The sequence below is a fragment of the Molothrus ater genome, assembly GCF_012460135.2.
Source record: "Molothrus ater isolate BHLD 08-10-18 breed brown headed cowbird chromosome W unlocalized genomic scaffold, BPBGC_Mater_1.1 matW_random_MA34, whole genome shotgun sequence".
Classification (NCBI taxonomy): Eukaryota; Metazoa; Chordata; class Aves; order Passeriformes; family Icteridae; genus Molothrus; species Molothrus ater.
The window spans coordinates 413,307-439,976 of NW_026530820.1; the positions used below are offsets into that span (position 1 = coordinate 413,307).

The window sequence follows — 26,670 nt, forward strand, 5'->3', positions numbered from 1 at the left end:
TGAGACCAAGTGGTCTCGTTTGGTGGCCGCCGTGGTGGTGCAGAATGCTGCACTGGGGCCGCAGGGCCCCAGGCGTGTGGTTGTCGCTGACATGCTGTTGGGCACGGGACATTATGCCGATGCTCAAGGGCAGGTTGGCTTCGATCCCCTCGTGCTTGACCAGTGCCACACGCTGGGCGTTGCAGCGATTGTTCGGACCCTGAAATGGCTGCTTCAAAGCAGCCATTTGCGACCATTGTCCAGAGGGATGCTGAGCCTTTCATGGCATTTGCAGTGAGGCTGACCGCGTCTGTGGAGAGGCAGGTGCCTGATCCTGTGAAAAGGAGACTTGTGATTGCGAGCCTTGCGAGATGTAACTGCAATGATGATTGTAAGAGGGTCATAGAGGCTCTGCCTGATGATCCTACTGTCTCCCAGATGGCGGAGGCCTGTGCGGACATCGTCCCCCTGGGTCGGAAGTTGGCTGCTGTGGCTGCCACTGTGCAGCCAGTCTGGGAGGCACCGCAGGGCAGGCGGCCACAGCAGGGGAATGCGCAGGTTGGCAAGAAGTGGGGGAAGAAAGCGCTGAAGGTCAAATTTCCCATGTTCTTGTGTGGTCGGTGTGGAAGGCCGAATCACATGTCCAATGTCTGCAAGGCGACTGTTCATGTTAATGGCCAGGCTTTGCCGGGCTCAGGAAATGGAAAGCGGAGCACGAAGGAGAAGCGCACCCAGACACAAGCTTCTCTCCAGACCCCGGAGCCGATGGAGGTCTGCTTTGCTGGCTTGCAGCCAGCACCCGCGGATCAGCAGGTGTGGATGTCTGCACCGCAGCAACAGTTGTTTTAGAATCTTGTCAAATACACAAGGTTCCCCTGGATGCCTTTGGTCCCTTGGGTGGGGGCATGAGTGCTCTCCTTATGGGGAGATCTAGTGCCACCCTTCAGGGCATCATTGTGCACCTGGGACTCATTGATGCAGATTTCACAGGGCAGATTTGTGCAATGGTCTCCACACCCACCCCCCCATCACGATCCTGAAAGGGATGTGAAATGCTCAACTTGTGCCATTTAAGTCCTTTGTTCTCAGGACAGCTGACTAGTCGCGTGGAGCGAGCGGCTTTGGATCCACTGGGCCCCCTCAAGTTCACTGGACTGCTGTCCTGACCAAAAACTGTCCTGAGATACTGTGTACCCTGTCCATCACTGGTGCGACGCCGTCAGAGATCCGCCTCCGCGGACTTCTTGACAGCGGTGCTGACGTCACGGTTCTCTCCCTTGCCACCTGGCCCCCGGAGTGGCCCCTGAATCCGGTGGAGACACCTGTCGCAGGCCTGGGAGGGACGTCGCAGTGCTACGTGAGCCAGCGGCCCGTGCTGCTCGCAAACCCAGAGGGACAGATGCCCTGGATTAGGCCTCATGTTACTTCTACTCCTGCTAACCTCTGGGGGAGGGATGTTCTGTCTGCCTGGGGGGTGCGCATCGGGACCAGTTTTTGATGAGGGCCACTGCGATAAGGGGCGCAGAGTGTCCTACGCCTCCTATATGTTGCTGGTGGACAAGCCTGTCTGGGAGAAGCAGTGGCCCCTCCCTCAAGATAAATTGGTCGCCCTTCGGAATCTGGTGCAGGAGCAGTTGGACTAGAGTCATCTGGAGCCTTCTACCAGTCCCTGGAACACTCCTGTCTTCTGCATCAAAAAGAAATCTGGGAAATGGAGGTTGTTGCAAGACCTCCGAAAGATCAATGCCGTGCTGGAAAGCATGGGAACATTGCAGGCGGGCATGCCATCGCCTACCATGCTTCCCACAGACTGGCCGGTCCTCATTGTGGATCTGAAGGATTGTTTCTTTACTATTCCTTTGCATCCTGATGACAGACCAAAATTTGCCTTCTCAGTGCCAGCGATTAACTAGGCTGAGCCTGCACAGATATCAATGGAGGACTTTGCCCCAAGGCATGCGCAATTCTCCGGCCATATGCCAATGGTATGTGGCCCGTGCCTTGTCTGGAGTTCGCAAGCAGTTTCCTGATGCACATCCGTATCATTATATGGACAACATTTTGGTGGCTGCGTCCACCCAGGATGAGCTGCTGAGGATTCAGCCTCGGTTGCTTGATGCTTTGCATGCTCATGGACTGCCGGTGGCTCCAGAAAAGGTTCAACAATAACCACCTTGGAAGTATTTGGGGGTCAAAATTCTGGAACAGACAATCCGTCACTAGGAGGTGCAATTTGTGCATTCTGTGAAGACACTGAATGATTCTCAGAAATTGGTAGGTGTCATCACTTGGTTACGTTCGTACTTGGGACTAACCGATGCACAGCTGTCTCCTCTGTATGATTTGTTGAAAGGAGACTGATCTAAAGTCGCCTTGCACATTGACCCCTGAGGCACGTAAGGTGCTGGAGGTGGTTCAGCGAGCTGTTTCGGCTTGCCAAGTCTATCGCATTGATCCCTCCGTTGATGTCACTGTGTTCATCACCACTCATGATTCGCATCCCACAGGCATCATTGGCCAATGGAGTGACAAATGGTCCAATTCCTTGCACATCTTGGAATGGGTTTTCCTGCCCCATCAGCTGCAGAAGATGGCAACTGCATTGTTTGAGCTGATTGCTCACTTGATAATCAAATGCCGGCAACGGTGTTTGCAATTGATGGGTGTGGATCCCGCAAAAATCATACTCCCGGTGCAACAGGAGGATTTTGACTGGAGCTTTGCAAACAGTGTGTCCCTGCAGAGTGCTCTGGAAAACTTTTCAGGGCGGATCACTTATCATCTGCCCAGCCATAGGCTACTGCATATGGCAAAATTCACACAAATCTCTTTGTGGCCCAAAAATAGTCAGGAACCCATGCAAGGACCCACTGTCTTCACTGATGGTTCAGGGAGGACTGGGAAGGCCATTGTTACCTGGAGGGACAGATCTGAGTGGCAGGTTCTGGAAGGTCATGAGGATGGGTCAGCCCAATTGGTTGAATTGAGGGCTGCTGTCATGGCATTTGAGAGATTTTCCCAGGAACCTTTCAACTTGGTCACAGATTCCGCCTATGTGGTCGACAGCGGTTGGGTCATTTGGTTTTGAAGGAGGTCGGTAATCCTGCCTTGTTTCATTTGCTGAAGACCTTGTGGTGTGCCATTCAGGCCCGGGTTCATCCATTCTATGTTCTGCATGTGAGGAGTCACACCAATTTGCCAGGCTTTATAGTGGAAGGTAACGCGAGGGCTGACAAGTTGGCTAACCCAGCGTGGGTAGCGCCTCAGCCTGATACACTCGCACAGGCCAAGGCATCACATGGGTTTTTCCACCAAAACGCACATACCCTGCAGAAGCAGTTTCAGCTGACACCAACTGAGGCTCATGACATTGTTAAGTCGTGTGACGACTGCCACGCACTTGCTCCGCCTTTGCCGGCAGGGGTAAACCCCAGAGGCCTTAGGGCCTTGGAGCTTTGGCGGACCGATGTCACCCAGATTGCCAAGTTTGGCCGGCTCAAGTATGTGCATGTCACAGTGGACACGTTCTCCTCTGCGATGTGGGCTTCTGCTCACACTGGGGAGAAGGCCCATGATGTCCTCGCCCACTGGAGGCAGGCCTTTGCCGTTCTGGGCATACCTTCTGCGGTGAAAACCGACAATGGTCCTGCTTACGCATCGCAAAAGGTGCGGCAGCTCCTGCAGTTGTGGGGTGTCTCACACAAGTTTGGTATCCCTCATTCTCCGACTGGTCAAGCTATTGTAGAACGCGCTCATGGTACTCTGAAGCAGATTCTTCAAAAACAAAAATGGGGAATGCAGGGTGAAACCCTGCACAGTCGCTTGGCAAAAGCTTTGTGCACAATCAATCATCTCACTGTGCTGCAGAAGTCAAATAATCCTGTCATTTTGAATCATCATCTCTCGTTGCAGGCTGCGGACGAGGCACATCAGCCTCAAGCGAAGATTTGGGTGTGGAATTTAGTCACCAAACAGTGGGAAGGTCCCTATGACCTTATCGCTTTGGGGCGCAGGTATGCTTGTGTATCCACAGATACTGGGGTACGCTGGGTACCTTCGAAGTGTGTTTGCCCTGACCTGCGACCGCAGAGACAGAATCCGGCTGACAGGCAAGATGGAAACCGTGACCAAACTGAAAGGCATCACGCGGGTGAATCATTGCGTGATGACTGGGATGCAGACAACATGAGTGATCACCGATAATTCCTCCGCAAATGGACACTGAACATTGTTCATGTTTTCTTTTTCACGTTGTTCATTTTCTTTTCTTTTTTTCTTTTTGTAAATGGAAAAGGGTGAGATGTCGCCCTGATTTTTAAGATTTTCCAAGCCTTCTGATGTTGACATTCTTGTAACAAACTTTCTCACACACTTTTTGTAAATAACTCATTGTTTTGCATTCTTTTAAGGAGGAGGAGAAATTTAATGGATTGTTGGTTTGTCCAGTGTCATTGGAGAGGTGGCACTGTCACCCTCCTATCCACTTTCACTTTTGGAAAACTATAAATGTCGGAGTCAGAAAATGAACTTCCCTTTTTTCTTCACCTGGAGAGCAATGGTGTGCGCTTGTGTTCTTATGTGTCCTATAGTGACAGTATCTTTCTCCAGGCAGCAACTGACAGAACCAGAGGACACAGTCTCAAGCTGCGTCAAGGGAAATATAGGTTGGATATTAGGAAGAAGTTTTTTACAGAAGAGGTGATAAAGTTCTGGAATGGTCTGCCCAGGGAGGTGGTGGAGTCACCATCCCTGGATGTGTTTAAGAAAAGACTGGATGTGGCAGTCAGTGCCATTGCTTAGTTGAGGTGTTAGGGCATGGGTTGGACTCGATGATCTTTAAGGTCTCTTCCAACCTTGTCATTCTGTGAATTCTGTGAATTAGTGACTGGTTTGTGTTTAACAGACTTCAGATGTATGCATCTGATATCTCTATACATTGGCAGCTTTTATTTGCAAAAAGAATAACATTTTATTGCCCTTTATTTAAGTGAGTCTTTGCTACTGGTTAGGATAATTTTTATGAAAAGGAGTCTTTTTTTTACTGAATTTTTCTCCAAAGATGCACAAAGTGGATGCTTTCACAGAGATGCAACAACATGGGAGTTTTGGAAAGTGTGAGAAACAAACCTCACTCTTGAATATTTTTAAAAGTTTAATAAGGGATAATATGGGACAAAATAACAGTGCTGGGTGCTTGGCGATGGCCAGAGGCACATCAGCTAACCATAGCAACTCTTCTAATATATTTTTTCTATTGCATTGGTTAAATACATATTCATAAAGAGTATACATATTTAAACATTTCTTTGAACACGTTTACATGTTCCAGGAATTCTTTAGTTTGGTTCGACCGCTGACCCGCCTTTTTAGAGCACGTGCAGTAATCATGGATGTGGTTTTGCAGGTCATGTGTCACTTCCTCACAAAGGCCCCCTGTTCTGTGGTTTCAGCAGACAACAATTATTGATAGTCGAAGGGTCAGTAGCAGGGGTCCTCATCACATCCATTCCTTAAATGTTATCTGACCATGCAGATGGTTTTAGCTATTTTCATTATTCTAAGTTTACCACAAGTACTTTAAATCAACATCAGCTATTTCACAAATGTCTGAGTTATTTTCATTATTGTCAGTTAGTTACAAAAATAAAAGCATTAGTTATTATTTCACAACTACAGCTACTTCTGCAAAAGTTAACATTATAATGCACAATACATAGCATCCACTTTAATATTTGGGAAAGCTAAAACTATAATATATGTTTATCACACTGTCTACAAACTAAAATATCATCCATAAATGATGTTCTAAGGATATGAGCTACACAGGGGCCAGGGCATTGGCCACAAAAAGCTGACAAATTATACTATATCAAAAGCAGTTAAAAGTGATTACGAACTGTACTATATCAAAATTGTTGTGATTAATAATAATTTGCGAAAGCCACCAACTTCATAGTTATTTATAACAAAGTCTTTCTGGATTGTAATGTGAGAAACAACTGCTCATTTAAAAAATTTAATGGGTTTATTAAACCTTAACAAAAATACAACAAAAGGACTAAATAAGGAAAAGCAGGCCTGAGAACTGCCCTTGTGGCTGCCCACCACATGGCTGGCTCAACTTCAAGATGGATGCTTTGCCTTTTATATCTCTAGCCCCTCCTTGAACCTTGTCAGTCAACCTGGCTGTCCAGTGGTAGAAGTCACTTTCTTACATTCTGATTGGAGGTCAGGTGTTGCCATAGTAACAAGCCAACCTTCCCAAATCCCCGGATTACCAAGACCATCCCATGATAACACATACCGGGGGGAGCACATTGCAGTAACATAACTATACATTTATAAAACTTCTTTTACCATACATATAAAGTTTACCCCTTAATTGTGAGAGCCAACCATTTACTCATCTATAACAGTAAGAAGTGTTTTCACAGTCATTTCTCAAAAACCAAATAATTTCTTATCAATATTTTGTTTTGTCTTAGATACTGTTCTTGCATGTTTTTTAATATTTAACTGTTGCTACTCTTTTGAGAGACTGTAATGTTACGGTTAATGGCTTAAGCATTGTTATGAAGGACTTTTTGCCCATTATGGCAAAACTGTATATAAAAATATAGTTGAAAAAGTGTAGTAGTGTGGTTCAAAGAACAAATGTAGCTTGAAGTTTGGCAGTCCATATTAGAACAACTGTATTTGGTTTGTGTGGCAAGGTTTTGGCAGCAGGGGGCTACAGGGATGGCTTCTGTGAGAAGTGCTGAGAGCTTCCTCCGTGTCCAGCAGAGCCAATGTCAGCTGGCTCCAGGACAGACTCGCTGCTGGCCAAGGCTGAGCCAATTAGAAAGGGTGGTAACACTTTTGTGATAACATATTTAAGAAGGAGGGAGGAAACTTCATGAGAGCAATTGCAGCCAGAGAGGAGTGAGAGTATGTGAGAAACAACTCTGCAGACAGCAAGGTCAGTGAAGGAAGGGGAGGAGGTGCTCCAGGTGCTGGAGCAGATTGCCTTGCAGCCTGTGCTAAAGACCATGGTGAAGCAGCCGTGCCCCTGCAGACCATGGAGGTCTTCTGACTATGTATAAACCACACTTTATATGTCCCAGTTATTGATATCTTGCTGGTTTGTTTTGCATCTCTTTCCTGAAGTTTCCCTTCTTTTAAAGAGCAGAGACCAAGTGTCAAAACTAATAGTGGGTGAGTCTGTTTTCTCTTTCATGTTTCAGTACAAGAATGGTAGTTGTCTAGTGATGATAGTGTATGAAGGCCAGAGAACTATTTAGAGAATGCAGTAAGCCTCATTTTCTATTTGCTTTCAGGTGGAAATGGAAATATCTTACTGCCTTTCATTCTTCACAGGGTTACACATCCTTTTGGAATGATTGCATCTCTTCGGGATTGCGTGGCTGTATGTTAATTGAATTGGCATTGCGAGGGCGTCTTCAGTTAGAGGCTTGCGGAATGAGGCGTAAAAGTCTATTGACAAGAAAGGTAAGTGGAGGAAACTGGTCACATTTCCTTTCCTGTCATGCTTCAGGCAATACAGTAGCTATAAATAAAGGGTGATTGTAAGAAATACACTTTTTTTTCTTTATATGGGTGTTGAAAGTTAGGATTTTTTCTGTTTTTTTTTTTTCTTGCTGTCTTGGAATTTTTTCCCATTTGTTGCTAAGAGACAATAACGACCGGTACTTAAGAGAGACAAATGGATGTAGGCGGGGGCAAGGGAAGGGAAGGAGAAGGAGAAGGGAAGGAGTAGGAGTGCAGCTGGAGGCACTATCTTAGCTGGGGAGCTTTCTCTTGGGAAGGGCAGAGATTTTGGCTGGGGGGTGAGGGGATGGGCTCGGCTTGTCTCTCGCTCTTGGGATGGAAGGGGAGACAGGCTGCAGTCGCTGTGGGAAGAATTTGCCACCACTGCGGGGTTCCATCTCCTGCTGTCTTCTACCATGAATGAAGCTCTGCTCATAAGAGCAGCCATTGGACTGGGACCTTATTAACACCCTACCTCACTGGAAAGGACCCTCACCATCTACTCAGGTGCCTCAGGGGAAAACCCAGTGCTCCTCCCCCCTCCAAGGGAGCCTCTCCCGACCATGTTTGGGAGCCTGGCTGCTGCTGCCCAGCCCCACCCTTTCTCTGCCACTGCTCTGAGTTTTTTGCTACACTGTAACTCCTCATCTCCTGCCTGCTGGGACACCCTGTGGCTCCTGCTACAGCTGCAGAGTTTCTGTTACATTTTGTTTGCCACCCCGGGGTCTGCTTGCCTCTGCCATTCTAGCTTACTGCTTCCAAGGTTAATGCTACAGCTAATTTCGCTATTTGGAGGGGCACCTGGACCGGCTGCCCCTGTGAGGTTGTAAAGGAAGCCCCTTTTCAGTATCTTATTCTGGCTGTGCCCACCATTACCCACATAAAGAAGCAACCACAGCGCCCCCTGCAGCTGCGGGAGAATTATCACACCTGCTTGCCTGGGAGTCAACAGTGCCCCTGCCGGCTGTGACCATAACTACACCAAAGGGGAAAGTGCTTGACAGCTGAGAGAAGGCTATGGTTGGGTTTCTGTTCTTGTTTGTTGTTGCTGCCTGTGGAAAATGCCAATCACTTGTATCAAAATTTTAGACGTTTAATAGTAATAAAATAGTAATAAAAGTTTGGAAAATAAGAATTTGGACAATCAAAGTTAGGACAATAAAAGACAATAAAAAGCAAAGAATTATGGACATCCAGGTGCTTTTTGCACTCTGCCACAAAAGCACACCTTGCTAACAAAGGATTAACCCTTAAAAGCAATAGCCTGCTGCATAATTATATATCTCATACATGATTCAAACATTCCTTTCAAAAAGAGGGGTGTTTTCTGGTTATTGTCACCTTCCCCTCCTCATCTTGTAAATCAATTCCTGTGGCTCCTCGAAGTCTGGAAGAAGTCTGGTTTTTCCTGATAGGGAGGCAATAATTCTTCTCTTGAGATTTGGTGTCTTGTTGCTGTTCTCTGTATGCGAAGAATCTCTTAATTATTCATTCCTTGAGCTAGTTAGAAAAAGTATCTTACATCACATAGTACCTATTTTAATATTATGTTATAGCCTAAAACTATATTTACCACACTACTTAAAAAGATTATTATAGCACTACAGCATAACTTTCCAACATAACACATATAGTATTCATTTTAATATTTGTGAGGACCCAGTCATATAATATGCATTTTTCACACTGCCATTGTTGTTGTTTGCCTTGTATATACATATACCTACTAGCAAAGAACTGTTATTCTTTTCCCCATATCTTTGCCGGAAAGCCCCTTAATTTCAAAGTTAGAATAATTTGGAAAAAGGGGTGCATATTTTTCATTCCAAGGGAGGTTCCCACCTTCCTTGGCAGACACCTATCTTTCAAACCAAGACAATGGGGATAGGGATTCTGAGTAGTAACCTAAGGTAGGTGCCAAGTTATTACCCAAAATGTTTTAATGGTGAGCTGAAGTACCTTGTAAAATCTTCTGCATTTGTTCACTGTTCCTGTTTGTTCTCTTGATGTGTTCATGCTGCACACAATCAGTTGACAGTGGCTCTGGCCAGGGTGCTGTGGCAGCATTTGCTGCTGAGAAGCCAGTAGCACTAGTTCTAATCTGCTGAAGGAACTGCATTTTGCAATGCTCGTGAGATGTTGGCTGAGAGACTCAGGCGTATTCTGAAAGTCACAAGTTTAATGCTGGTGTACACAGTGTTGCAATTAGTGCTTGCAGTGCATGTGTTGGGGTTTGAGTTCTCCTTTTGTTTCTTTCTCTTTGAGAATTTTCTCCCATTTCTTGTTGCTAAGAGACAATAATGACTGAGTACTTAAGACAGACACAAGAAGTTTCCCCTGGAAGGGTGCATCTGGCTGCCCTCTTATCTGGGAGGTTTCTCGTGGAGGGGCAGAATACCCCGAGAATTGGGCTGGGGAAAAGGGGTTGGGTGCAGGTCTCACCTCTCTCTTGCTCTCGACTTTGGAGGAGGACAGTTGGAGCTGCTGCCTGGGGGGGAATTCGCTACCACCGCAGGAGCCCAGCCAGGTCCTTCTTCTGCAATGGGGTGAGCTTTTGCTCATGAGAGTGTTATAAATGATCAAATCAGGAGCCAAATTTATAAGAAAATTTAGCAATGATTCATTAGATTGTCAGCGAAACAGAATTTCAATCAGAAAAAAAAAAACCACCACAGCCAAGGGCAGCGTCAACCCCGGGATCGGTGCTGGGTGAACCTGGATCTGACCACCAAAATGTCAGTCTCCCCCTCGGTTCATGCCGGCTGCTTCGCACAGCGAGCTTTTATACAGTTTATTCTGCCTGAGGCAGAGATGACCGAATGTTCCTTTGTGTCCCTTCACATGCAGAACTGGGGCCAGACATATGCAGGGTTAGACAAAAGTCCAGTTCCAGGTGTCTAGATGTCGTCAGAGCACTCCGGAGAAGTCGGCATTCACATGTAAAGGGTGGCGCCGGTAATCAGTGTAGTAGATGCAATCTTCGAGGTGCGAGATCACTCCTGCATTCCAGGGAAGTCGGTGATCATCGCTTCAGGAAGGTTCCATTCATACGTTAACAGACTCGATATTATCTTAACTTTGTCCAGGAACTAATTGAATAAAAATAAGACTCTGCTCCCGGCTGGGGTGGTCAAAAGACATAGCTTGGATTTTACAATATTTTATACATTAATAGCGTGAATTATCTCTACCATATACTACAAGAGCAACCACTGAACTGGGACTTTATTAACACCCTACCTCACTAAAAAAAAGGGTTAACACCATCTGCTCAGGTGCCTTGAGGGAAAAACCCTGGGATCCCCAAGCCCCCTCCCCCTCCAAGGGAGCCTCTCTCTCCAGGCTGTGTTCAGGAGCCAGGTGGCCACTGCCCAGCCCCTGCCATTTTCTCTGCCACTGATCTGAGGTTTCTTTGCTGCACTGTAATTCGCACTCCCTGCCTGCTCAGACACCCTACAGTTCCAGCTACAGCTGCCGAGTTTCTGATACATCCCATCTACCACTCCGGGACTTTGCTCATCCCTGCCTTCCCAGCTTTCTAGTCTGAGATCCCTGCTACAGCTCCTTTTGCTATCCAGAGGGGCCACTGGGATCAGCTGTCCCTGGGCGTTGATAGAAGAAGCCCCTTCTCCATCCCTTTCTGCTGGCTGCATCCACCATTGTCCATGTGGAGAAAAGATGGCCGACTAGTGCCACAGCGCCCTCTGCAGCCATGAGGGAATCATCACACCTGCCCTGCCAGCACCCCTGCCAGCTGCAACTGTAATTACACCAAAGAGGCAAGTGCCTGCAGCTGAGAAGGCTGAAACTGGGTTTCTGGTTCTGTTTTTTGTTGCTGCCATAGTTGCTGCTGTTTTTTTGCCCTATTATAGATGCTAGAAAAGAACTGTTATTCCTTTTCCCGTATTTTTGCCTGAAAATCCCTTAATTTTGAAGTTATAATAATAATTTGGAGGGAGGGGGGTCATATTCTCTGTTCCAAGGGAAGTTCCCGCCTTTCTTAGCAGACACCTGTCTTTCAAACCAAGACAGCATGGAAAGGAAACAATCCTTGTTCCTTGGGCCCATGAGAACTCTAACTGTATGTAGTTTAAGCATGTGACCACTGTATTAACTTTCTTGTACTCACTGACCTTTAAGATGGGCAAATTTTTGAGGTTCTTTACTGAATTACACTGAATATTTGAAGCACCTTACTTTATTACTTTTGGCACTGGATCTTTTTTCTTAGTACAAAATGTGCAAAGTCACACTGTTTGAAGAATTTTTACTTGATCAGCATTAGAAGATACTTGTAAAATATGTTTATTGAAAACATGGTCAAATGTTGTCTATCCATCAGAAATAAATTCTCTTTTATGGTACATTTCCCTTTCAATATTATCCCTTGCTAAATTCCCCAAGCTTCTCCCAGCTTCTTCCTCTTCTGAAGAATTGAATCTGTTCAGACAAACAGCTCCTACTTTTTTAGCTTCATTTAAGCATATTCAGCATTGATTAGTGTCCTGGAGTGACTTTATGATGCTGAATTGTATCCCCATTCGTCTGTTTAGCCCAGAAATAAGTTTTGCACCTTTAAGACTGGTTCTGAGAGCAAAGGGGGGAGAGAAGAAGCATGGAGTTTGTAATCCAAAACTACGCTTGCTCCCCCGCATCCTTCTTGTGGACAGTGTTGTCTGCAGCACTGACATACAGCAGGACAGAGCTCTCCTTTGTTTGTTTTTTTAGCTAGTTTTTAGCTAGCTGAGGCAGAGAAGTTCCCTGGACTGTGTTTTTGTTTTTTTTTTTTTCTTGGAACTGTTTAAACCTGGTCTGGACTGAAAACCCAGAAGAGCACCAGCAGCTCACACCTGTGGCCCACCAGGCTGGGCCTGGGCTACAGCATTTCCAGCACCGGAGGGACTGATAACAGACTGAGTGAGCTGAGCTACAACCCACGAAAAGGACTTACTGAGTTTGTCATCTCTTCAGAGTGGCAAGATGTTTTATTGTTAAATATTGTTCAATTTTGCGCTGGTGAATGCTTTGTCTGTTAAATATACAGGGTTTTTTCCACTTTTCTCCAAGGAAATCTTTTTCTGAACCACTTGGGGGAGGGCCCACTTGAATTTGCTTTCTAGAAGAACCCCTTTGGAGGTTTTGGAGGTTTTCTCCCAAATTTGACCTAAACCAGGACAGATACATTTTTTGGCACCCAATGTGGGGCTTAGACAAAGTGGAAAAAACCTGTACTGATTGCATTTTAGTTGTACTTACTCTCTATTGGGATAAAGTAGTCAGTTGCCATGTTGCTTGAATTCATAATGTCTCTTGGGCCGGAGGCCTTCATGTGTTTCTGGTCCCTAGGCTTTTTTATGGTTTTAATACTTTTCTGGTCCCTAGGCTTATTTTCTTATCTGGGGATAGATGCAAGAGATGCTTCATCTTTAGCATGGCTTAATTGCAAAGCTGTATTGTGGAAAATTAAAATTGAATATTCTGTATAATTGAAATGTCAGCAGTTGAATACAAGGCAAATGTAGTACATGCTAAATCACTAAAAAACTGGAAGAAAGAAATATTCATTGCAGTAAAGCTAAGGACCATCATCTGAATAAACAGGATCTTCTTTGTCTACATCTTATTAAAGAGAGAAAAGATATCCTCTTAAAAATGCTTAATCCTAGAATCGTCATGGAATCATGGAATGGTTTGGGTTGGAAGGGGCCTTAAAGATCATCTTGTTCCAAACCCCTGCCATGGGCAGAAACACCTTCCAACTGACCAGGTTGCTCAGGACCCTATCCAACTTGGCCTTGAACATTTCCTAGGATGGGTCATCCACAACTTTTCTGGGCAACCTGTTCCAGTGCCTCATCACCCTTACAGGAAAGAATTTCTTCCTAATATCTAATCTAAATCGATCTTCTTTCAGTTAAATCCATACCTCCTTGTCCTACCACTACATGCCCTTATAAAAAGTCCTTCTCCAGCTCTCTTGTAGGTCCTCTTCAAGTATTAAAAGGCCACAATTGGGTCTCCAAATTATTATAATTTTGAAATTAAGAGACTCTCAGGCAAAGATATGGGAATAGGAATATCAGTTCTTTACTAGGAAAATTAACAATACAAATGCAATAGTACAAACAAACAAACAAAAAAAAAACCGCTGACAGAGTCAGAATACGACCTAACACTCTGTGAGTCAGGGTGTTAGTAGCAGTCTGATTAAATGGTGGCTGCAGTCCTCCTGGAGTGACAGATGTGTTTCTGTTGAAGCAGTGATCCTGTAGAAGGGTGTAGTTTTCTTCTGAAGGTCCAGTGGTGGTGTAGATGGGCCTGGCCTTCCTCTGGGAATCCAGTGGAGAAGAAAGCTGCTTCTCTTGGAATCCAGTGGGGAAAGGTTCCTGGTGTCCTAAATCTCAGATTATATCCAGGTAGGAATGCTTGGCTCCTCCCCCTAGGGGGAGCATCTCACAATGGGATGATGTAATTTTATCAGTCATGCAGTGAGACTCAATGGCCCATTAACAGAAGATATCTCCCCAGAGGGAGTATTGGTTGTGGAAGAGATAAAGTGCTCAATTTACAGAAGATAACTGTCCCACCTCTAACAGATGGGAAATAGAATACGCACATATCTTATAACTGAAGTCAAATAGGCATTTAATAATAGACAAATATCTAACAGCAGTAAATATCTAACAATAATAGCTAACAGCAGCAATGTTTTGCACAGCTATCATGCGAAGAAGAATAATGATTATTAGGAACAGTTCTTTACACACAGAAGAGGAATCATTTAAAACATGTTTTTGTCTGCACCAGTCTCTGTTTTTTCAGTTGTTTCAGGATCAGAAGCCTTCTTAACTCTGGAATAGTGAATCCAGGATCCTTTGCCAGAAACTTTGGCTGCGGTGAGGGTAGTCAGCATGACTTGGAATGATCCTCTCCACCTGGCTTGTAGAGGATCACTGTCCTATTACATTTAAATATCCACATGTTCCGTGTGGTCGGTCTTTGGAGACAGGGACAACACACACACCCCAAAGCTCCATGTGACAAACAGCGTGTTTTATTGTTGAGAGCTTTCTTTTATAGGGAGTTCAAAACTCCCGGGTCTCAACTGCCTATTGGTCTGATTCCCACACAGCCTAGCTCCTGACCAGTGAGATGTCTGCAGCCCAGGATGGAATCGGATTGGGTGAAGTCCCTGTATAGATTTAAATCCAACCTATCCCTGCCTCATCTGAGGACCTGTTTTACCGCTAAGCTGGCCAAGGTTGAAGGTCTGATTCATTTGGCAGCTACAAGCTATCTGCCAACTGTGATACTGTCCCACCACTTAACATAGACCCAGTCTCTAGGTTGGAAGGGATGTGCAGGTGTGTCCAGTCCTATGGGTCTGGATAGGACAATGTAATTCTGGAGCTTCTGCAAAGTGGCACCTAAAGCCATTAGATATCTCTGTAAATCAAGTTCCCCCTTCATGTGAATTTCACCTGGAATATGTGGAATCTGATATGGCCTACTATAGAGTATTTCATAGGGACTGATGTTATACCTCCGCCTTGGTTGTATGCGGATTCTCAGTAATGCTATAAGCAAGGCCTGGACCCATTTCATGGATGTTTCCTGACAAATTTTGCTAATTTGTGTTTTGAGAGTCTTATACGTTCAACTTTACCACTTGCTTGGGGTCTATAAGGTGTATGCATATCCCAAGTAATTCTCAAAATCCAGCTAACTTCTTTAACCACTGTTGCAACAAAGTGTGGTCCCCTATCTGATGACATCCTCAAGGGAACCCTGAACCTTGGGATTATATGATTGAGCAAAACTTTCACCACTTCCTTGGCTGTGTTAGAGCGACCGGGGTAAGCTTCTGGCCATCCACTGAAGGTGTCAACTAATACAAGTATGTACCGGTATCCCTCTTTGCGTGGTAACTCCACAAAATCTATTTGCCAGTAATCTCTAGGAAGATCTCCCATCTTTGTCACTCCTAACACAACTCTTTTTCTAGTGTCAGGGTTGTTTTTATTGCAGATTTCACATTTACTCACTACTGATTGTACAGTCTCAGTTATTCCCTTTCCTATTACTACCTTTTTTAGGTGTTTTAGAAGATTTTTTACACCAAACTGTGTGCTTCCATGTTCTCTCTGGGATAGCTCCCGAAGGATCAGGGGTGGGACTACAACCTGATTGGCTGGTGTAACAGCCCATCCACTTTCTCTGTTTTCAGCTTTAAGAAACTTAATTAGTTTGTGGTCTGCTTGATCATATTTTGGGATGAACCCTGACAAAACAATCTCATTTTGTGGAATTACTGCAAGAATACCTTTTTCTGCAATTCCTCTTGCTGCTTTATCAGCAAAGTGATTTCCCAATTCTGGAGTGGTTTTCCCTTTTTGGTGACCTCTACAATGCATGATAGCTACTTCTGCGTGTTTTTTAATGCTCACTAATAGGGCAAGTATTCGTTCAGCATGTCTGATTTGATTACTTTGAGTGTTCAGAAGTCCTCTCTCCTTCCAGATGGCTCCATGGGCTTGGACAACAATAAATGCATATTTAGAGTCAGTCCATATATTTACCTTTTTTCCTTCACTCAGGTCTAGGGCTCTCGTCAGAGCAATCAGCTCAGTTTTTTGTGATGACACATCTGCTGGCAGGGCCTTTGCCTTGATCACCTTGTCCTGTGTGGTCACTGCATAGCCTGTCATCCTTTTGCCATTTTTCATGAAGCTGCTCCCATCTGTAGAAAGCTCCCAGTCTGGATTTTCTAGGGGCATGTCTTTCAGGTCTGGTCGTCTGTAATAGACCTCTTCAATTGTCTGCAAACAGTTATGCTCAGGCACATCATCAATTAAGGTGGAGGACAGAAACATGGCAGGGTTAACAACAGAAGTGGTTTTCAAGGTAACATCATCCTGTTCTAATAACAGTGATTGGTATTTAAGCATCTGGTTGCCGGACAGCCAATGTCCCCCCTTTTGTTTGAGTACAGCTGCTACAGCATGGGGTACACACACTACAATGTGTCACCCAAGGGTGAGTTTTCTGGCTTACTGGATCAAGATGACAGTAGCTGCCATGACTTTTAGGCACCCTGGCCAGCTTTGACTAACATTGTCTAGCTGTTTGGAAAAGTAGGCCACAGCCCTCCATTGGTTCCCGAGGCACTGTGCTAGTACCCCCAAAGCCACATTCAGTCTCTCATATGTAAATAGTTCAAAAGGTTTAGTTAAGTCTGGCAGTCCCAGTGCTGGAGCTGACATCAGAGAGTGTTTCAGCTGTTTAAAAGCTGCTCTGGCGTTTTCAGTCCATATGATAATTCTTTTTTCAGCTGCTTTTAATGCTCCATATAGGGGTTTTACCAGCAGTCCATAATTTGCTATCCACAAACGACACCAACCTCCCATTCCCAGGAAAGCTTCCATCTCTTAGAGTATGGGGCTCTGGGAGTCAACAGATGGCTTCTTTCTGTTTTTTGCTGAGCTGTTGGTGTCCACAGAAGATCTCAAGTCCCAAATAAACTACTGCTTCTTTGACAATCTGTGCTTTGTCTCTAGAAACTCTGTACCCACTCAGTACCAAGTTTAATAAATTTATGGCAAATCATATACAATCATCTCTGATTTTAGCTGCAACCAAGATGTCATCCACATATTGTAGAATAACTCCCCCTGGCTCTTGTCTTTTCCAGTCTTCTAATTCCTTTGCTATCTGGTTTCCAAATATTGTAGGGCTTTTCTTGAAACATTGGAGTAAAACTGTCCACATGAGTTGACTTTTCCTCCCTGTCTCAGGATTTTCCCACTCAAAAGCAAAAAGCTCTTTGCTGTTTTTGTGCACAGGAATGCAGAAAAAGGTATCATGCACGTTTACAACAGTAAACCACCCTAATTCATCTGTCAGTGTGGTCAAAAGGGTGTAGGGATTTGCTATCATTGGGTGTATGTCCTCTGTAATTTTGTTGATTGCTCTCAAATCTTGTACTAATTGATAATTCTTATTATCTTCTTTTTTAACAGCTAAAATGGGGGTGTTGTATTTGGACTCACATTGCACTAATAACCCATGTTGTAGGAATTTTTCAATTACAGATACCAAACCCTCATGATTCTCTAATTTCAAAGGGTATTGTTTTTGTCTTACTGGTATGGCTTCTGGTTTGAGTGCAATACTCACTGGTTCTGCCTGTTTGGATCTTCCTGAGATATCACTGGCCCACACTATTGGATTGATGGCATTTCCAACTTCAGTGGGGATTTCACCACATTTTTCCTGTATAAAAAGTGCAGCAACTTAGACAAATTTAGATTCAGGAATTACAACTCATACACCCTTTCCCTTCTTGAATTTATTCCCCGCTTCCAATTTTCCTAACAAATCTCTCCCCAGCAATGTTTTAGGGGAGTTAGGCATATAGAGGAATTGATGAGTTACCCAGTGCTTCCCCAGTTTGAGTTTTAAAGGTTGAAAGAAAGGCCGTGTTTCATTCCCCAGTTTGAGTTTTAAAGGTTGGAAGAAAGGCCATGTTTTGCTTACCCCTGTTTCCCCAACAACATGTACAGTATCTTGACTCAGTTTCCCCTCTAAGGTATTTAACACTGAATATGCTGCTCCAGTATGTACCAAAAATTCGATGTCATCTTTACCCAGCTTAGCTATAACCGAAGGTTTTGCTGGGGGAGAAGTCTTCAGTCCCCATCATTCTGAGCTTGAGCTTTGTACTACTGGGAGTTGGGGAACTGGGGATTTTTGTTTCAACACTGGACAGTCATTCTTCCAATGTCCCCATTTTTTACAATAGGCACACTGATCTCTCTCTGTAGGGGAAGTTTTCTTAGATGACTTTTCCTGAGTTGCCTTCTTATTTGGTAGGGGTCTCTTTCATTTGGGCCCCGGTCTCGAAATACCTTCGAGGCCACTTCTACCAATTTATCTGTCTCAAACTTCCTCTATCTTTTGCAGCTTTCTTCTTATATCATTTATAGCTTGGCCCATAAACAAGAGATCTAGATGTGCTTTACCATCAGAGGATTCAGGATCTAGATATGTATATTTGATGGCAGTTTCTCTTAACCTATTTAAAAAATCAGTGGGTGATTCATCATAATTTTGCTTTACTTTGTAAAGCTTTGACCAATTTATAGCTTTAGGGACATCATGTTTTAATCCAAATACCACAAGACTTTGATATTGTTTTAACCTCGCCATATGTTCTGGAAAGTTCGCATCCCATCCTGGATTTTCTAAGGGAAATATCTGTGTAACTGTGCCTTGGATCAACCTATTTGCTATACTTGCCTCTATCGATGTTGTAATAGCTTTATTAGCCATTTGTTTCTAGTGGGATCAAGTAATGTGTCTAACATAGAGTTCAAATCAGCCCAGTCAGGGTTTTGTGTGATAATTGCCCTTTCTACTAATTTTGCCACCTTATCTGGATTCTCTTTATATTTCCCCACAGTAGTTTTCCACTGTTCTAACTTGATATGGGAGTATGGAACCTTTACATATACTGGCCCCTGGTTGCTGACTGCTTGCCGTAATGGGGCTTGCAGAACCAGTTCTTTTTCTTTTTCCTTTTTTGATCTAGTATGTTTGGCTATTGGGCTGCGTTCTTTTATGGCCCTTCTCACTATCTTTCCCTTCTTTCACCTGCTCAGGGCATCTGTGATCTCATCTCCCTCTTCGGAAGAGCTACTTGAGCAAGAGCTGTGTCCTAGGGTGATGTTATGATGCTTGTATCCCCAATCGTGTGTTCTGTTTATGCTGGATATTATGTTCTGTGCCTTCAAGACTGTCTCTGAAGAGCGAATGTTTTGTTTTGTTTTATTATCAGCCTGCTCCCCCACAGCTGGCAGGACACAGAGACGGGGCAGTACATAGTGTGGCTTTTGCTTTGCTTTTGCTTTGCTCTTGCTTTTGCTTCTGCTTGTTAGTTAGTTTAGCTAAGCAGTCCGAATTTTCCCTGGACTGTTTTTTCTTTCCCTTTCTTGGAACCACTCAAGCCTTCTCCAGACTGGGACCTGGGAAACACCGAGAGTTTGCACCTTGTGGCCTGCAGCAGCCATTCTCAGCGCTGGAGGGACCGATAACAGAGTGACCACTCCCAAGAGAGACTTTCTGAATTTGTCATCTTTTTCAGAGTGGTGAAAGAGTGTTGTCATCCAATATTGTTCATTTTGTGTGCTGGGGGGTGTTTTGTCTGTTAAATAAACATGTTCTTTCCACTTCTCTCCGAGGAATCCTTCCCGAAACAGTTGGGGGGAGGGGCCGTGTGGGTTTGCTTTCTGGAGGGACCCCCCTTTGGAGGTTTTCTCCCAAATTTGCCCTAAACAAGGACAAGCTGTCTGACTCCGTTGAGTCTGCTATGGTAGATCTACTTCAACTAATCCTGATATTAGAAATTGCCAGGCACGGCTTACACAGCTGTGGGAACTGGGCTGGGTGCCTGCTCGCTTCGATGAAGTTATCTCCTGAGGCAGCTGGGAGGCGAGCGGTGTTGCTATGGAAACTCACAGGCCTAAGAGCGGGAGAGGCACCACTCCCTCCATGGGAGGGCCCTTCTCCGCCCTCTTGGTAGAAGGCTCTGCCCCCAGCTCCACCTTTAGGGGCGGTGCTGTTGGCTGCACACACTGGCTGTCCCCTCCCCTTGCCCCTGCCTCCCCAGGACCAAGACGGGAGGAGCGCGAGGCACAGCTGAAGCAGAAGTCCATGGTTGCAGTGACAGCAGCTGCAGTGGTGTCCATGGCTGCCAAAGCCCTCCTCCCTCCTCCTTCACCGGCTCAGACCCCGCCAGAGCCATGTCCTCCCTGCTGCCACCCCCCGTTAGCGTTCAGGAACACATAATCATGGAATGATTATATGCAGGTGCTTTTATTAAGAGCTCTGCTTGTCAGGGTTACACAGACCCAAATCTGACTCCGACATGGTTTTGGGCCGAACATGTTTTATATTCTATCGTTACAGAACTTACATATTAATTATTAAACTTATATTGTTCTATTGTATACATTGATTTCATCCAAGCATGGATTTCTTGTGATCCCCCTCAAACCCCTAACATAGTTTCTCATGATTCTTCTTATGACTACACAATAATTACATCAAATTACTAAATAATCATCACATCTAACAATCATATCATTTATCATATACTGATTACACAGGTGCAGTTTGACATGATCTAGCAAACACAAGGCCTAACATTTTCCAGGGCCTACCCTTAACATTTCCCAGGGTTTACCAAGCCTAACTTTCTTTCTAACTCCCCGAATTTTCTATGATTTTAAAATCTTTTACTATCACTCCTCTCCTCCCGTTGCTGTGACAGTGGTGCTGGTGGTGGCACCACTGGTGTGACCAGCGGGGGTGGCAGGGCCATGGCTGGGACTGGCCCAGCCCTCAAGGCAGGGGTGACTAGATCTAACTCCGCCTCCTCCTGTTTTTTCACACCCACTGTTCAATATTGGCTGTTCATTTTTTATTTTTCTTCTCTTTTTTCCTTAAAAGTAATATATGTTGTTCTTTTTTAGGTGCTGATGGGCTTTGCTGTCATGCTAAAACCATAAAAAGGCTAGCATACTCTAATTCTTCAAAATACTTCTCTTAGCATATGCAAGATATCAAGCTTGATATTAATTTTCTTATCTAAGCTACCAAATTCAGGCCATGTCTTATCATTATCTAGTTCATAAGTTGGCCAAATTTTTTCTGAGTCTAATAAGTCTGGATTTTAAAAGTGATGACTCTCCACCAGTTAGCTCATGCCAACTTTTCAATACTAAGCCTAAGGGAGTATCTCTTGAAATATGATTATTATTCTCACGGGAGAATACACACGCGATGTCTTAACACTTATGAGTAAGAAAGTCCGCAGAAATCAAAATAACCAGGGAGAGAGAGAGAGCAAGAACAAGGAGTGGCAGCACGAGAGCTAACCCAATGAGCCACCGATGGCCCCAGGCCAACACAACTGCAGTGCTAAAACTTCACTTTTTCAGACAGTGTCCCCTCCTACACTAGCAGACGAAATGGTGATCGACAAGAGAATGTAAAAGGAACTCTGCCTGGACCCACTGGGGTCCTTCCACACTAAACAAAACTATAAGAGATCTCTTAACACCTAACTCAGGTGCCTCTGTGCTAGATCTGAGGATTATTGGACTCTGATACCTTCCGAACCACCGCTGGGGCCCCCTGGGAGTGCTGGCAAGAGTGGGGGGGGCAGCTGGGTGTTCCTCTGGTCCAGGGGTTTTCCAGATGCCTTGCCTGTCATGGCAGAGTCCACCAAAAAAATGATACTTTGAAAGGCTACCTAGAACAGAGGCTAGACAGTGTTAAAGGAATAAAGTAGGTATTTATTAAAAGGCCTTCAAAGGATACACGTTGGGCAGTACAAGAGCCCAGACGTGGCTCTACCCAAGATGAACCAAGATGGATGGCGAGTCACGACTTTTCACACTTTTATGAGTTTTGGTCCATTTACATATTGGGGTTAATTGTCCAATTACAGCTTCAGGTTATGAAGTCCCATCCTCCCAGATTGCTCTCCTCAATTCACTGTTGTTTATACTTTTTGGGCCTGAAGCTGCAATGGTGTTCTTGGTTCATAGGCTGAGTTCAGGTTGTCAGGCCTGTAGTTCCCCAGATCCTTCTTCCAGCCTTTCTTCTAGATGGGTATCACATTTGCTAACTTTCAGCCAACTGGGACCTCCTAGTTGGCCAGGACTGGTGGTAAATGATTGAAAGTGTCTTGGTGAACCACTGTCAGCTCCCCCAGTACCCTTGGGTGGATCCCATCTGGCCTCATAGACATGTGTGTGTTGAAGTGGTGTAGCAGGTCGGTGACCATTTCCCCTTGGATTATGGGGTTTTCATTCTGCTCCCAATCCCTGTCTTCCAGCTTAGGGGGCTGGGTACCCGCAGACCAACTGGTCTTGCTATTAAAGACTGAGGCAAAGATGATATTAAGTACCTCAGCCTTTTCCTTATCCTTTGTTGCTATGTTTCTCCCTCATCCAATAAAGGAGATGTTCCTTGGCCCTTCTTTTGTTGACAATGTATTTATAGAAACATTTCTATTATCTTTTATGGTAGTAGCCAGATTACGTTCTAGTTGGGCTTTGACACTTCTAATTTTCTCCCTGCATAACCTCATGACATCCTTATAGTCCTGAGCTGCCTCTCCCTTCCTCCAAAGGTCATAAATTCTCATTTTTTTTCCGAGTTCCAGCCAAATCTGTCTGTTAGCCAGGCCACTCTTCTTCCCTGCCAGCTCGTCTTTTTGGCACATGGGGACAGCCCTTTGCCGTGCCTTTGAGATTTTCTTCTTGAAGAATGTCCAGCCTTCCTGGACACCTTTTCTCTTCAGCACCACTTTTCAAGGGACTCTGTAAACCAGTGTCCTAAACAGGCTGAAGTCTGGCCTCTGGAATTCCAAGGTGGCAGTTCTGATAACAATTATTGTGCTGTTAGGACTCCGGAATTAACCAGGAAGCATCTGTCAGTACATCTTCCTTCAAGAAAGAGCAAGTTCTTGAGCATAGGAGAGAGGTGGATGGGTGTTTTGGTTTAGGGTAAATTTGGGTGAGAACTCCTAAAGGGATTTTTCTAGAAAAGCAGATTTAGTTGGTTTTCTTTTTAATTGGTTGGGGGAAAATATATTTTTTGGAGAAAAGTGGAAAAAATTGTTTATTAAACAATATTAAACAATAAAATTTTTTGCTGTTTTAAAAGAGTTGACAAATTCAGAAAAGTCTCTTTTTTGGGTTGTAGCTTGGTTTATTCAGTTTCTTATTAGTTCTCCCGGCACTGGAAATGCTGTGGCTCAGGTTCGGTCTGGTGGACTATAGGTGTGAGTTGTTGGTGTTTTTCTGGGCGTTTAGTCTAGAGTAGGTTTAAATAGGTTTAAGGAAAAGGGGAAAAAAGCCCTTACAGTTTAGGGAACTTTTTTGCTTCAGCTAGTTAAAACTAATTAAAAATAAAGGAGAGCTCTGTTTTGTTGTTTGTCTATTTGTAGATAACAGTTTAGGAGCAGGAATGTGGAGGAGTGAGTGTAGTGTTTGAAAATAAATTGTGTGCTTTTTCTTTCTCCTTCTTACTCTCGGAATAAGTCTTAAAGGTGTAAAACCTATTATCTAGCATAAACAGAACAGACGATTTGGGATAAAAGCATTATACAGTTAACTTAGGACATTCTACTCCTTATCTCTATATTGTTAGCTTACTACTAAAATATATATATATTCTAACTCTACAAACAACAATATTATATATCTAATATATAGCTATACATAGACAATGGTAGTAACATTTAGTAAATAGTGATATTTACACATAGTTTTGACTCAACAATTAGATTTTTTTGAGGTATACATCGTGTTGTTCTGTCTTTCCGCATTATCTATGTGTAACTTGGTTTTTGAGTAAAGACAACTCTACAAATGGGTTTGTCTGTACTTGAGGTACAATTGATTTAAAGTGTCTTTTCTAACAAACTTCTGACATGCACTATTGGGACTTTATTTTATGTAAAGGTTCAGATTGGGCAGGGCCCACTTGGTTAGTAGCGCTTTGGATGTTACCTAACTAGGTGGTTTTTGTTAGATGTTGCTCCTAATTTTTGAAAGATCTCCCACTTAATGCTTTTAAGGTGGTTTTTAACAGTCTATTGTACTTCTCTACTTTGTTTGCAGCGGGTGTATGGTAGGGGATATGGTATACTCACTTAATGCTATGTTCTTTAGCTCAGGTGTTGATAAGGCTGTTTTTGAAATGAGTCTTGTTGATTGACTTAATTTTTTCAGGGGTACTATGCTTCTAAAGGATTTGCTTTTTAAGGCCCAGGATGGCGTTATGGGCTGTAGCATGAGGTAAAGGGTAGATTTTTAACTATCTTGTGGTGGTTTTTACTATTGTGAGCACATAGTGTTTGCTTTGGTGTGTCTGGGGCAGTGTGATGTAGTTAGTTTGCTCAGCTTTTCTATATGTGTATTTGGACTACTGCTCACTATACTACAGGGGCTTTACTCACTTGGTCTGTTTGATGCTAGTATGTCTCTGTCTCTCTGGGAGCCTCTCAGGAACCCTGGCCAGCCCCGAGTCGGCAGATAGTGGGGGGGCAACCCCAACATGGCTGACAGCGGGGAGACACTCTCTTGTGCCCTGAGGGTACTGAGGGCACCTAGGCTGGTCGCCTTTGCAGCAGAAGAGACACCAGAGACATCGGTAGAAGATAAAAGGACCGACTCTTAGCAGGGGTTAATCCAAGGTTTTATTCTAGGAGCTCCAGAGGAGCCTCTACACCTCAGGGGGCCTCCTGCTGAGAGCCCTGGGAGAGGTGCCAAGGTTACATTTAAAGGGAGGTGGAAACCGAAAGTAGATAACATTTTACCAACCAATAAGTGACCCTAAGGGATGGATACTGGGGGATAGACATTTAGGACAGCCTATGGGGTAACACTTGGAGGGTTGACCCCTAGCCTCTGGCTAATCACTCAATGTCCTGGACCAAAACTTCTAGATGGAGGGAATGGGCTGCTGAGTGATTGACAGAGAGCCGGGGTAGGGATTTGGGGATGATCTCAGCAAAGGAAAGGGATTACACAGGTAAAGGGAGGGGGTACAATCTGGGGTAAACCATTTGGGAAAAATACAAGGATACAAAAACAAAACTATTACAAAGTATAAAAACACACTACAACAGTAGTATATGTCTTAAAGTCATGGATAACTTGAGAAATATTGTTTATGGTTAGATCTATGTTTTGGTTTTGTGCTTACTTATAGGTGGTATTTTTACTCTGATGACTTGAGGCATGATGGGCTTATTGAGTTAGGAACAACTTTCTTTTGTGTTGCTAATTTAAGTCTATTTTTGATACTTCTATTTTTGTAGTTTGGTTTATTTGTTGATTGTTTTGGTGCTCTTTATTTGCTTTACTCTTGGGGACATGGGTGTTTATATGGTAAACTTTTACAGGTAGTTTATTTTGGTAGCAATGTTTTTTTACTCATTAGTAGCTTAAATTGTTGGGTTTTTTTTACGCTGCTAATTAGTCTCTTTTACTTCTTTAGCTATTTCTATAGAGCATTGGTTATTATTTATGAATTAGTGTAGAGGTCGAGCTTTGGCTACTTCTCTCTTTTAGCAATGTTCAGGGTTAGTTGAATAGCTTTGAGTTTAGTAAGTTGGCTTGATCTACTCTCTTTTTTAGTAGCTTTTGTGACTTGTCATGTGGGGCTCTATATGGCTGCTTTTTACTTTTGTTTCATTCTCACAATGTGGTAAGAGTTATTAGCAAAAAGAGTGTATTGTGTTTTTTCTGCTGGTAGTTGGTTATATGGTGGCACTTCTTGAGTAAGTGTAGCTTTTTGTTCTTTTTTATTAGTGAGACTAAAGCTTTTACTTTCTGGTTAGTTTGTAATTATTTTTAGAATTTTAGGGCAATTTAGTTTTCTAATATGGGCGCGTTGGGTGATGAGAGCAATCTATTTGCTCTATGTGGTATTGGTGGTATGGTGGGTAGAGGGAACTTTTGCTTTGAACCTTTACTCTAGTATTGGTAGTTGGGGCGTTAGGAGTTGTGCTTTAGTGCTTATTATTTCTGAGGTGGTTTGGATTCTTTTATAGGCTGCTATTTTTTTTTTTTTCTGTTGGAGTATAGTTGGTTTGAGACTTTTTGTAGTTTTGATTTTAAAATTTTAGTGGTCGGCTTTGAGTCTGACTTAGGTACTTGTTGCTAAAGGCTCTAGGATAAACTATGGGTCTTGGCTGCAGAGTAGAGCACGTTCTTCACATCTGGTTTTGTCTTGATTGGGCTAAGGGCTACTGCATGAGTGATTTCTTGTTTGATCTGGGTAAAAGCTTGTTGTTGTTCAGGGCTTCAGTGGAAAGTGTTTTTTTTTGGTGGGTGATTAGGTAGAGAGGGCTTATAATTTGGCTGTATTTAGGAATGTGCATTCTATAGAAACTTATGGTGCTTAGGAAAGCTTTTGTTTCTTTTTTGTTGGATGGTGGAGACTGTTGTGTACTTGTTGATGATATTGGTGGGAATCTGATGCTGTCTATTTTGCTACTTCACTCTCAGAAACTGGATCTCTCGAGCAGGTCTCTTGACTTTGCTCTTTTTGATGACGAAGCCAGCTTTCAGGAGAATTTGGATG

General features: G+C 43.9%; 1 protein-coding gene across 1 annotated transcript in view; it reads left to right on the top strand.

The window, feature by feature from the left end:
- The window catches only part of LOC118701546 (Golgi phosphoprotein 3-like), a 127,918-nt gene that overhangs the window by 43,837 nt on the left and 57,411 nt on the right, over nt 1-26,670 (top strand). The window contains exon 2 of the mRNA XM_036406220.2: nt 7,336-7,467. Coding sequence (XP_036262113.1) covers nt 7,336-7,467 — 132 coding nt within the window. The remainder of the gene's footprint in view (nt 1-7,335; nt 7,468-26,670) is intronic.